Source organism: Leucopleurus acutus (genome assembly GCF_964270905.1).
Source record: "Leucopleurus acutus genome assembly, chromosome: 1".
Classification (NCBI taxonomy): Eukaryota; Metazoa; Chordata; class Mammalia; order Artiodactyla; family Delphinidae; genus Leucopleurus; species Leucopleurus acutus.
Window position 1 is genome coordinate 85,041,571 of NC_139142.1, and position 13,247 is coordinate 85,054,817.

Sequence of the window (13,247 nt, forward strand, 5' to 3'; positions counted from 1 at the left end):
ACCAGTTTTTTATCTAAAGCTAGTAGATTTCACCAAAGAAAGACATTACGAGAAAAGAAAGCTAAGACAATATCCCTTGTAAACACAGACGCAGAAATCCTTGACAAAACATTAGCAAATTGAATCCAGCCAAAGATAATACTTCATGACAAGGTGGGGCTGATCCAGTTGAATTAAGAGTTCACTGTAGCTAGCAACTGTCAGGTCACAGCCCTCTCACATTCACAGCAAGACAATGACAGATTCAACAGCCCAGCTTTATAAAGGCTCTGGTAATCCCAGGAGGTGAACTTGCGAAATAGACTCTGTGGCTGCCAGAAATTATATTGAACTAGAAGAGAGAAAAAGGTTTTGTTTTCATGCTGCTTCTGATGGTATCTTAAGGATTTATCCCACCAAATTACTTTGCAGGACTTTTTTGGCACTTTAGCAAGTAAACCCCCTTGACAGGCCTCTCAGGTAAGAGTTTGAACCTCATCCCTGAATTGAACTCTGTTAAGAAACAATGACACTATAGTAGTAATCCAAGCTTCCATTTGTTTTTCTCTAAGATCTGTTTCCTTGTCCGACACTTTTTTTTCTCCTGCCTCATTTGTAATCTGTTTGCTTGCAATGTGCTTTTCTGCTTTGTTGTGGTTTTCTCTCTTCCATTGTCTTTTTCACTACTAGATCATTAAGTTTTTTTGTTTTTTTAAAAAAATTTATTTATTTATTTTTGGCTGCATTGGGTCTTTGTTGCTGCACGCAGGCTTTCTCTAGTTGTGGCAAGCGGGGGCTACTCTTCGTTGCGGTGCGCAGGCTTCTCACTGCAGTAGCTTCTCTTGTGGAGTACGGGCTCTAGGCATGTGGGCTTTAGAAGTTGTGGCACATGGGCTCAGTAGTTGTGGCTCACAGGCTCTAGAGCGCAGGCTCAGTAGTTGTGGCACATGGGCTTAGTTGCTCCGCAGCATGTGGGATCTTCCTGGACCAGGGCTCAAGCCCGTGTCCCCTGCATTGGCAGGCGGATTCTTAACCACTGGCGCCACCAGGGAGGTCCTGATCATTAAGTTTTTATAAGCCAACTGGACTGTAAAATCCATGAGGGCAGGTTCTGTGTCTTTCTGTTCACTCGTGTGTACCCAGCAATGCTGGGCGCATGGTAGATTGATCTATAAATAACTTTTGGATGGATGAATGGAAAAATGAATGGCCTTTTAGTCAGCTTAATCCGTCACAGTACTAGGTTTTTCCTTTGCGATCTTTTTAAAAGCATATGTTCTTCCTAACTTCTACTCAAGGTTTTTTTTTTTTTTAATTGTATTTATTTTAGCTTTCTGGTTATTTGAAATCCAGATAAATGGATGTTTCACTAAATAATGAAATTGTGAACAGAGTTGCTTATACACTCTTTTTCATAGGGTCTGTTTCTTTTCAGGTCTGGTATGACTCTAAGACATTTGCTCATTGGGAAGGAGCATGTACTGTAAAGATCCCAGTAGCCTTGGACACGGTAAGTTATTTTCAGACTGTTATTTTTACCTATTGTACAATATTTTACCTATTGTGCTGTATTTGTCTACTCGGGCTGCCATGACAGGATACCATAGACTGGGTGGCTTCAACAACAGAAATTTCTTTTCTCACAGTTCTAGAGGCTAGAAGTCCCAAATCAAGGTTCCAACCAATTCGGTTCCTGGTGAGGGCTCTCTTCCTGGCATGTAGACAGACACCTTGCTGTGTCCTCACATGGCAGAGGGAGAGAGTGAGCTCTCTTGTCTCTTATAACACTAATCATTTGGATCAGGGCTCCACTCCTATGACCTGATTTAGTCTTAATTACCTCTGTAAAGGCCCTGTCTCCAAATACAGTCACATTGGGGGTTGGGGCTTCAACGTGAATTTTGTGGGGACACATTTAGTCCATAACATGTGCCTACATAGAAAGAACCAAGGACATCAGTGTTCTGCACGATAGTAGTTGCCTAGAGCTGAAGGCAGGGAGAGGGTTTTGGGAGCAATGGGGAGTGACCACTAATGGGTATAGTGTTTCTTTTGGGGGTGATTTTAAATTGATTATGGTAATGGTTGCATGACTTTGAATATACTAAAAAACATTTACTTGTACACTATAAATGGGTGTATTGTATGACATGAATTATATCAATAAGGCTGTTAAATGTGAGAAAAAAAAAGAATATAAAAAACATACTCTGGGGCTTCCCTGGTGGCGCAGTTGTTGAGAGTCTGCCTGCCGATGCAGGGGACACGGGTTCGTGCCCCAGTCCGGGAAGATCCCACATGCCGCTGAGCGGCTGGGCCCGTGAGCCATGGCCACTGAGCCTGCGTGTTCGGAGCCTGTGCTCCACAACGGGAGAGGCCACAACAGTGAGAGGCCCGTGTACCGCAAAAACAAAAACAAAAACAACAACAAAAAAACATACTCTGATTTACATTTGTATGTCTAAGAAAAATAATAACACTGACAACAGAGAGTATACATGATGGTCTCCACACACACCATACAGAATATTCTTCTACAACACCAACTCAGAAAACATGAGTTTTTAGTTGGACCTCTAGGCCCAAGGGGAGGCTATGTGTTATGATTTTAGACTCAGGGTGGCCCATCTAGGCTGCATTTCTGAAGGGAAGTTTGCTCCTGCAGCTGAATCACAATGACTACCACAGGCCCTAAGTAGTGTAAAGATTTATAAAGAGATATTGATGTTATTTTTTAAAATTCTCAGCAGCAATATGAACTCCATTATATAGAAAATGATTTCAGATGCCAACTTTCAGGTCTAGAAGAGACCTCACCATTCATCTACTTGAATCCCTCATGCTTACAGGTGAAGGAAGTGAGGTTCAGAGAAGTTAAATTCCTTGCAGCTAAATTGTGGCAGAACTGAGACAAGACCCCGGGTCAACTGAACACCTACTCCAGAGCCCATTCATACTAACTTACTGCCGCATTCTTTGAAGGAAAAAAAAAAAGAATAAGAAGAGATTGGCTGATGAGGGTGGGGAGGTAAATGTACTTTACTTCTTGCTGCTGACTTCAAGTCAAGCAGAGGGTGGACATCTTGACTACTTCCATCCTGATTCCCAACTTCATGTATACAGCAGTCCCCCTTATCTGCGGTTTCACTTTCCACAGTTTCATTTACCTTCAATCAACCATGGCCCAAAAATATTAACTGTGGGACTTCCCTGGTGGCGCAGTGGTTAGGAATCCACCTGCCAATGCAGGGGACCATGGATTCAATCCCTAGTCCGGGAAGATCCCACATGCCACAGAGCAACTAAGCCCGTGTGCCACAACTACTGAGCCTGCGCGCCTAGAGCCCATGCTCCACAGCAAGAGAAGCCACCGCAATGAGAAGCCCACGTGCCGCAACTAGAGAAAACCCGCGTGCAGCAATGAAAACCCAGTGCAGCCAAAAATAAATAAATATAAATAAATAAAATTTTTTAAAAAGAAAAAACCCAAAAACATTAACTGTGGGCCAAAAACATTACATGGAAAATTCCAGAAATATACAATTCATACACTTTAAATTGCATGCTGAGCTGAGTAGCATGACAAAATCTCGCGCCATCCTGCTCCCTCCTGCCCAGGACATGAATCATCCCTCTGTCCAGCAGATCCACACTGTGTGTGCTACCTGCCCATTAGTGTAGGGGAAATACCTTTATATAGGGTTCAGTACTCTCCTCGGTTTCAGGCATCCACTGGGGGTCTTGGAATTCCCCGTGGGGATTCTTGCTCTTCTTCTCGCTTGTACATTACTCAGAGCAAAGTACAGGCCTTCACGTGATTCAGGGAGCTTCCTTACAGAGGATTGCACTGGGAGGCAGGGAAACTACTGGGCCGTCCTGGCTGGGAATGCCATTCCAGAAGACCCATAGATAGGGGCTTCTATAGCAAAAGTTTCACAGTTTTACCCTCAGAATTGAGTCAGTCATCCTGGTGATCAGGGAAGCAGTAGCAAGAAGGGTATAGGCTGAAGTAAGGACAACAGTCATCTTTCCCAAACCAAGAAACTACCATCTTTTTTTTTTTTTTTTCCGGCTTAGTCAGGTCTTAGTTGCAGCACATGGGATCTGTCGTTGCTGCACGTGGGCTCTTCATTGCTGCCCGTGGGCTTCTCTCTAGTTGTGGCGCATGGGCTCAGTAGTTGCGGCTTCTAGGCTTTAGTTGCCCCGCAGCATGTGGGATCTTAGTTCCCCGACCAGGGATCAAACCTGCATCCCCTGCATTGGAAGGCAGATTCTTAACCACTGGACCACCAGGGAAGTCCCTACCATCTTTTATAAAGACATACATATGTACATCTGGGCCTGCTCATACAGACAGACAAATTCCCTCTTTAGCAGGGTCCTAGAAATAAACTTGTTTGTTATATTGACAGGAAAATTAAAAATACAAAACAGGAAAGGCTACTTATAGGATAGTCAGAACAGATAATAAATTGATGAAGGGTGAGAAGTTTCCCTAATAATTTAAAAATGAACCATTTTTAGTGTTTGAACTCTTTTCCTTTTAATGCCAGGGCCCCCATATTTGCCATCTCTGTGTTCACAAATTTATTTTGCCTTTGAGTCTATACTTGTAACAAATGTGAGTCTTGTACAATGAAATATTTTAAAAGTCTACTTTGAAATTGCCTTATATGAATCCTCCTTCTCTGAGCGTGTTGCTCTGTTATAGATACCAGTGTTTCAACGAGGTGGAAGTGTGGTACCAATAAAGACAACTATAGGAAGATCCACGGGCTGCATGACTGATTCCCCATATGGACTCTGGGTGGCCCTAAGCACTAAGGTATTTGAAAAATGTTACTTTTACACATCTTGTTTGTTACTACTCTATCTCTTTATAGTTGTAGCCTTTGAGTATGTGACACTATGTAAAAGTGGTGAACCCCATCTACAGGATAGGTGCTTCTGAAGTTTATCTAGAAATCAAAGTTTTGAATCATTTCTTGTCTGACTTTCCTGGAATTATCCTTAAGGGTACTCTTAGAACTAGAAATAATAGAAATTTCCTCTAGGACACTGTGACCCTTGGTGCTCTGCAGCTTGACATTGATTACCACTGGACTGAAAGCTCATTGAGCCATAGGCAGCCTGCCATACGGATTAGCCCTGAATCTCAGTCTCCTGTAAAAGGGTCCTGTGTCTATGCAACATTCCAGGGACACAGTCTCATGCAATGACTTCTATGCTCATCAGATGGCTCAAACAATTACAATCTCCTTGGGTAAAACCTGGGAAGATCCAGAGTTGATCTGTCCTTTTGAGGAGATCTTTTGAGCCAAAGGAGGCCTATAACAGATTCCTCTCCTAGCCATCTGCCAAAATACAGTGCCAAACACAAATCCTTACTCTTAAGCAAAAAAAAAAAATATATATATATATATATATATATTTTTTTTTTTTTTTTTTTCTGTACGCGGGCCTCTCACTGTGGTGGCCTCTCCCGTTGCGGAGCACAGGCTCCGGACGCGCAGGCTCAGCGGCCATGGCTCACGGGCCTAGCCGCTCCGCAGCATGTGGGATCCTCCCGGACTGGGGCACGAACCCGTGTCCCCTGTATCGGCAGGCGGACTCTCAACCACTGCGCCACCAGGGAAGCCCCTTAAGCAAATATTATAAAATAATTAAGCTTTCTTTTTCTTACATCTTTCTTTTCAATCCGTTTCATTTAAGCATGTTTTCTTGGGTCAAACTATGGACCTTGGGCTCATGTGAGGCCATGGAATAATTACAAGAAACTCAAGGTCCATTGCACATGAAACATTGTCAATAACAGTGAACTGCCATATGGAGTGCTGTGACATTATCTGACATGCAAAAGTGGTCCTCCTACTAAAAGACAGTAGGAACTAGATACCGTTCTCTAAATGGAGGGTCTTCTAAAGATAGCTGATCTCATACGTTGTAATTTTTTCTTTTAATTTCATTTCCATTCTGTGAACTTTTCTTGACCTGTTGCCACCTTCTAGGATAGTATTTTGGGAGAAGCCACCTATGCCGCTGACCATACTTCATAGTTCAAATCTCTTTCAACAAGGGCTAACTCTTTGTCCTCCTCTTGTGTGACTTGTTTATTCATATTATTTCACGAATGTGTAGTAAGTGTATATATTGTATGACTGCTTTGTACAGCTTGAATATTAAGCAGTTGTTCAACATAATTTTTCATAGATTTTAAAATCTATTATTTCCTTTAGGGAGGCGACAGTCTTTTCCTAGAAAGCTATTACATAAGCACATTCTCTATCTGTGATTCACTCTCCAGGGTTCTGCTGTGGGTGAATTCTATCTCGATGATGGTCATTCATTCCAATACCTCCACCAGAAGCAATTCTTGCACAGGAAGTTTTCATTCGCCTCAGGTGTTTTGATCAACAGGTAATGGCAGCTAAAAGAGCTGTGTGCTTTCTTAAATTATGCTATCCTTTTGCTATCCTCAAATGCAGAGCTGCTATTTTAAGAAATTAATGATGAAGGCCACTTGTGGAGTATTCTTCATTTTTCCCCCCCAGATTCATTAAGGTATAATTTTTTTAACTTTTTATTTTATATTGGAGAATAGCTGATTAACAATGCTGTGATAGTTTCAGGTGCACAGCAAAGCAACTCAGCCATACATACACATGTATCCATTCTCCCTCAAACTCCCGTCCCATCTAGGCTGCCACATAACATTGAGCAGATTTCCCTGTGCTATACAGTATGTCCTTGTTGCTTATCCATTTTAAATATGGCAGTGTGTACATGTCGATCTCAAACTGCCTAATTATCCATTCCCCCCTGGTAACCGTAAGTTCATTCTCTAAGTCTGTGAGTCTTATTCTGTTTTGTAAATAAGTTCATTTGTATCATTTCTTTTCAGGTTCTGCATATAAGGGATATCATATGGTATTTCTCTTTCTGTGACTCACTGCACTCAGTATGATAATCTCTAGGTCATTAAGGTATAATTTAGAAATAAAATTTTAATAAAATATACTAGTATAAAAATACAATTGTAATATATTTAAAGGATACAATGTGATGATTTGATATATGTACACATTATGAAAGTATTCCCATCGTCAAGTTAATTAACACATCCATCACCTCACATGTTTAACCCTTTGTTTCCCCGCTTGATGAGAACATTTAAGTTCTACTCTCTTGGCAAATTTCAGTTATGCAATACAGTATTATCAACTATATTTACCGTGTCATACATTAGATTCTCGAACCTTATTCATCTTATAGCTGAAAGTGTGTACTCTTTTACCAGCCTCTCGCTACTTCCCCCACCCTCCAGCCCCTAGCAACCCCCATTCTACTCTCTTTCTCTATGAGTTCAACTTTCCTCTTTTGAAATTTTTTTACATTCCATATATACGTGGCGCCATGCAGTATTTATTGAATTTTTCAGTTCACTTCTTGTATTCTTCAGGTCTATATTTCGTTTGGTACTTTTTAATATCTTCTGTCTTCGTTGAAATTCTCCCTTTGTTCATGCCTTGCTCTCTGACCTTGGTGAGCATCGTTATGACCACTAGTTTGAACTTTCTTTCAGGTAAATAACTTACCTCCATTTTGTTGAGGTCAGTTTCTGTAGATTAATCATGTTCTTTTGTTTGGAACATATTCTCCTGTTTCATTTTCCTTGACTCTTTGTGTTGGTTTCTCACATTGGATAAGACAGCCACCGCTTCCAGTCTTGACAGACTGGTCTCATGTAGGAGACGAACCTTGTCGATCAGCTGGGCCTGAGCTCCCTGTTGTTTCTCAGACCTTTGTGATTATCCAAGCTGCCATCTTTGTTCTTAGTGACTCACAGTTGTTGAGGATGTGCTGAGACCCATCCGTGTCCCAAAGGGGCAGATTTTAGTCAGCACCTAGTTGCAGGCTGATTAGAACACTCAGGCAGTAGCCGGGAAAGTATGCAGTCAAATCCCTTCCAGGGAGAACCTGTGAGATGGATGTTTTTGCCTGCTCCCGCTGCACTGAGCCCTGGGGGGATAGCCACACTGCCTACTAACAACTACTTCTTTATTTGCTATGATTAAGCCCGTTGGCTATCAGAGCTAGGTGATTTGAGGGCCATCCCTCAGGTGGGAGCCTTGAAAGGAGGGACACTAGAAGTGTGGTCCAAACCCTTCACTCTTCCTGGAGAAGCCGGGAGTTGGGGATTCCTTCCCACTTTTATGGGACTATGCCAGGGGTGGGGGTTATATGGAGAGTGTGTCTCAGCCTTTCCTACTTTTTTTTTTTTTCCCATAGATGGCCTTTCTTATGTTGAGGTAGGTTCCCTCTATGCCAACTTTCTGGAGAGTTTTTATTAAAAATGGGTGTTGAATTTTGTCACAAGCTTTTTCTGCATCTATTGAGATGATCATATGGTTTTTATTCTTCAGTTTGTGAATATGGTGTATCACATTGATTGATTTGCATATATTGAAGAATCCTTGCATCCCTGGGATAAATCCCACTTGATCATGGTGTATGATCCTTTTAATGTGTTGTTGGATTCTGTTTGCTAGTATTTTCTTGAGGATTTTTGCATCTATATTCATCAGTGATATTCGTCTATAATTTTATTTTTTTGTAGTATCTCTGTCTGGTTTTGGTATCAGGGTGACGGTGGCCTCGTAGAATGAGTTTGGGAGTATTCCTTCCTCTGCAGTTTTTTGGAAGAGTTTGAGAAGGATGAGTGTTAGCTCTTCTCTAAATGTTTGGTAGAATTCACCTGTGAAGCCATCTGGTCCTGGACTTTTGTTTGTTGGAAGAGTTTTAATCACAGTTTCAATTTCATTACTTGTGATTGGTCTGTTCATATTTTCTATTTCTTCCCGGTTCAGTCTTGGTAGGTTATACCTTTCTAAGAATTTGTCCATTTCTTCCAGGTTTTCCATTTTATTGGCATAGAGTTGCTTGTAGTAGTCTTTTATGATGCTTTGTATTTCTGCAGTGTCCGTTGTAACGTCTCCTTTTTCATTTCTAATTTTATTGATTTGAGTCCTCTCCCTCTTTTTCTTGATGAGTCTGGCTAAAGGTTTATCAATTTTATCTTCTCAAAGAACCAGCTTTTAGTTTTATTGATCTTCGCTACTGTTTTCTTTGTTTCTATTTCATTTATTTCTGCTCTGATCTTTATGATTTTTTTCCTTAGACTAACTTTGGGTTTTGTTTGTTTTTCTTTCTCTAGTTCCTATAGGTGTAAGGTTATATTGTTTATTTGAGATTTTTCTTGTTTCTTGAGGTAGGATTGTATTGCTATAAACTTCCCTCTTAGAACTCCTTTTGCTCCATCCCATAGGTTTTGGATCATCGTGTTTTCATTGTCATTTATCTCTAGGTATTTTTTGATTTCCTCTTTGATTTTTTCAGAGATCTCTTGGTTATTTAGTAACGTATTGTTTAGCCTCCATGTGTTTGTGTTTTTTACATTTTTTCCCTGTAATTAACTTCTAATCTCATAGCATTGTGGTTGTCAAAGATGCCTGATATGATTTCAATTTTCTTAAATTTACCAATGCTTGATTTGTGACCCAAGATGTGATCTATCCTGGAGGATGTTCTGTGTGCACTTGAGAAGAAAGTGTAATCTGTTTTTGGATGGAATGTCCTATAAATATCAATTAAATCTATCTGGTCTATTGTGTCATTTAAAGCTTGGGTTTCCTTATTAATTTTCCATCTGGATGGTATGTCCATTGGGTAGGTGAGGTGTTAAAGTCCCCCACTATTATTGTGTTACTGTCGATTTCCTCTTTTACAGCTATTAGCATCTGCCTTATGTATTGAGGTACTCCTGTGTTGGGTGCATATATATTTATAATTGATATATCTTCTTCTTGGATTGATCCCTTGATCATTATGTAGTGTCCTTCCTTGTCTCTTGTAACATTATTTTAAAGTCTATTTTATCTGATATGAGTATTGCTACTCCAGCTTTCTTTTGATTTCCATTTGCATGGAATATGTTTTTCCATCCCCTCACTTTCAGTCTATATGTATCCCTAGGTCTGAAGTTGGTCTCTTGTAGACAGCATATATATGGGTGTTGTTTTTGTATCCATTCAGCAAGCCTGTGTCTTTTGGTTGGAGCCTTTAATCCATTCACATTTAAGGTAATTACCGATATGTATGTTCCTATTACCATTTTCTTAATTGTTCTGGGTTTGTTTTTGTAGGTCCTTTTCTTCTCTTGTGTTTCCCACTTAGAGAAGAAGTTCCTTTAGCATTTGTTCCTTTCGCATTTATTGTTGTAAAGTTCCTTTAGCATTTGTGTTTCCTGCCTAGAGAAGTTCCTTTAGCATTTGTTGTAAAGCTGGTTTGGTGGTGCTGAATTCTCTTAGCTTTTGCTTTTCTGTAAATCTTTTGATTTCTCTGTTGAATCTGAATGAGATCCTTGCCGGGTAGAATAATCTTGGTTGTAGTTTATTCCCTTTCATCACTTTAAATATATCATGCCACTCCCTTCTGGCATGTAGAGTTTCTGCTGGGAAATCAGTTGTTAACCTTATGGGAGTCCCCTTGTATGTTATTTGTCGTTTTTCCCTTGTTGCTTTTAGTAACTTTTCTTCGTCTTAACTTTTGTCAATTTGATTACTATGTGTCTTGGAGTGTTTCTCCTTGGGTTTATCCTGCCTGGGATTCTCTGCACTTCCTGGACTTGGGTGGCTGTTTCCTTTCCCATGTTAGGGAAGTTTTCGACTATAATCTCTTCAAATATTTTCTCAGGTCCTTTCTCTTCTCCTTCTGGGTCCACTATAATGCGAATGTTGGTGCATTTAATGTTGTCCCAGAGGTCTCTTAGGCTGTCTTCATTTCTTTTCATTCTTTTTTCTTTATTCTGTTCCATAGCAGTGAATTCCACCATTCTGTCTTCCAGGTCACTTATCTGTTCTTTGGCCTCAGTTATTCTGCTAATGATTCTTTCTAGTGTATTTTTCATTTCAGTTATTGTATTGTTCATCTCTGTTTGTTTGTTCTTTAATTTTTCTAGGTTTGTTCTTTAATTCTTCTAGGTCTTTGTTAAACATTTCTTGCATCTTCTCGATCTTTGCCTCCATTCTTTTTCCGAGGTCCTGGATCATCTTCACTATCATTATTCTGAATTCTTTTTCTGGAAGGTTGCCTATCTCCACTTCATGTAGCTGGTTTTCTGGGGTTTTATCTTGTTCCTTCATCTGGTACATAGTTCTCTGCCTTTTCATTTTTGTCTATCTTTCTGTGAATGTGGTTTTCGTTCCACAGGCTGCAGAATCATAGTTCTTCTTGCTTCTGCTCGCCTACTTGTTTGTTTGTTTGCTTGTTTTGGTTTTTTTGTTTTTAACTTATTTTTATTTATTTATCACTTATTTTGGCTGTGCCGGGTCTTAGTTGTGGCATTCCGACTTCTTAGTTGCAGCGTGCATGTGGGATCTAGTTCCCTGGCCAGGGATCGATCCTGGGCCACCAGCATTGGGAGCATGGAGTCTTACCCACTGGACCACCAGTAAAGTCCCTCCTACTTGTTTTGATGTGGGTATTTTCTCAGTCACCCAATGTATAGGAGTCACTCAGCTAGTTTCCGGATTTCTCTCAAAGGGAATTGCTCCATGTGTAGCTTTATATTCAGTGCATCTGTGGAAGGAGGGAAATTCAGGAGCCTTTTATGTTGCCATCTTGGTCTGGAGCCCCCCAGGAGTATTTTTCAACCACTTCATGAACATCCCTTCCTTATTGTCTCTGTCTTCCTTTCCTTCCCTCTCTGAAAAATAAAAAAGAACTCAGTATAAATTCCCATTAATCCAATTTATTCATCTCTTCAGCCATTCATTAAGTATCTGATTTCTTACAATTTGACTGTAGCGTCCAAGTAACATTTGGGACTTCAGTATCCTTAAGTGATGCCTCTCCAAATGGCTTGCTAGAGGGAGACTACTGGTTAGCTTGTCCTCGGCACACAGGGTCATCTTTTACCATCTCTTCATCCTAGTAAATGTGCCCACTATATGTTTCATGCCTCCACAGAGAAAGATGGGAGGGGAACTCACAAGGCTCGGGATGGTGACCTGGTAACCAGTCCAAACCCCTATTCCTCTCCTTCTCCTAATGCCATTTGTTGTATCTATTCCAGTTGTGCTGACAAGAGGGGTCATTATCCCAGCAAGTGTGTGGTGGAGCATATCTTGGTCCTAGGCCTCAAGAAGCAGCCATCTTCTGTGACCAGCCACTCACCTGGTGAGGAAACAGGCCATTTGTTTTTGCAAATATAGAAGTATCTGCAGTGAAGAGATGATTAGTCTAAAACTGACAAAATGTCCTTAGCCAAGTGGACTCTGCTCTTTCTGGCAGGAGTCAAATATACTAGTATCTAGAGGGCGTGAGGCCATTCTGCTTCTCTTCATCAACTGGTCTTTCTGCTCGTTGTAAGCAGTTAATATTTTCCTAAAGGAAATTATTTGGGACTTGAAATAATATTGTAGCTTCTCTGAATATTTTCTTTAAACTGTAGATATCTGAAGTCCTGGGGAATCCTGCTCATGGAGTTTATGGAGTTTCTTAAAGGACATGGGATAGGATATATCCTTTTTTACCTACTGAATTTGTTGGACAAATCACTTTGTTCCTTAGTTTGTTTTCAATCAGTCTTGCACTCAAAACAGTGGAGTGTTTCATGTTTTAAAATTTCATGGAAGTCCATGGGTACAAGTACTATTAATTTGGATTCTCCTATATGGGGCATAAGGTTTTATAACAGAGTCAGAAACATTTTAAATTCAAAATTTCTCTCCTAGATGTTCATCAAACTTTCCTTTTTACAATTTTGATATCTAGATGGTAAAGCTCAGCCTGTGGCTTTTACATATTGTGCCAAAACATCCACCCTGAACCTGGAGAAGTTCTCACTGAACATTGGTGCTGACTGGAAGGTCCAAATCCAGTGACAGAGCAGTGCACCTGGTGACAAGTGATGGGAGCAGCTGCACCTTTCTGCCTTTCCACGGGCCTTTTTTTGCGATTTGTGCTGCATGCTATTGACTTCTCTGGCTCAAAGTCATCTTTCATAAGTCACCAGTTTACTAACGAACAATAGCTTTCAGATTTTTCAGATGTTACATTTTTAGATGTGCTAATAATACTCTTTGTGTCACACACGCCCTCTTCTCCTACATGCAAGTGGCCCAGAGACATTTATAGCGTTCACAGATCTCGCATTGCTCTGTGGGCCATGACCTGTGGTATGCACTCTGGCCCAGTGGGCAGTTTCT

At 40.6% G+C, this 13,247-nt stretch overlaps 1 protein-coding gene across 1 annotated transcript in view; it reads left to right on the plus strand.

Moving 5' to 3' along the window:
- Positions 1-12,939, plus strand: part of GANC (glucosidase alpha, neutral C) — a gene marked incomplete at its 3' end in the record, with an annotated part of 70,865 nt that extends 57,926 nt beyond the window's left edge. The window contains exons 20-24 of the mRNA XM_082835716.1: positions 1,415-1,489; positions 4,691-4,804; positions 6,284-6,396; positions 12,113-12,216; positions 12,814-12,939. Of these exons, the coding sequence (XP_082691842.1) occupies positions 1,415-1,489; positions 4,691-4,804; positions 6,284-6,396; positions 12,113-12,216; positions 12,814-12,923 (516 nt within the window). The remainder of the gene's footprint in view (positions 1-1,414; positions 1,490-4,690; positions 4,805-6,283; positions 6,397-12,112; positions 12,217-12,813) is intronic.
- Between the last annotated feature and the right edge of the window lie 308 nt (positions 12,940-13,247).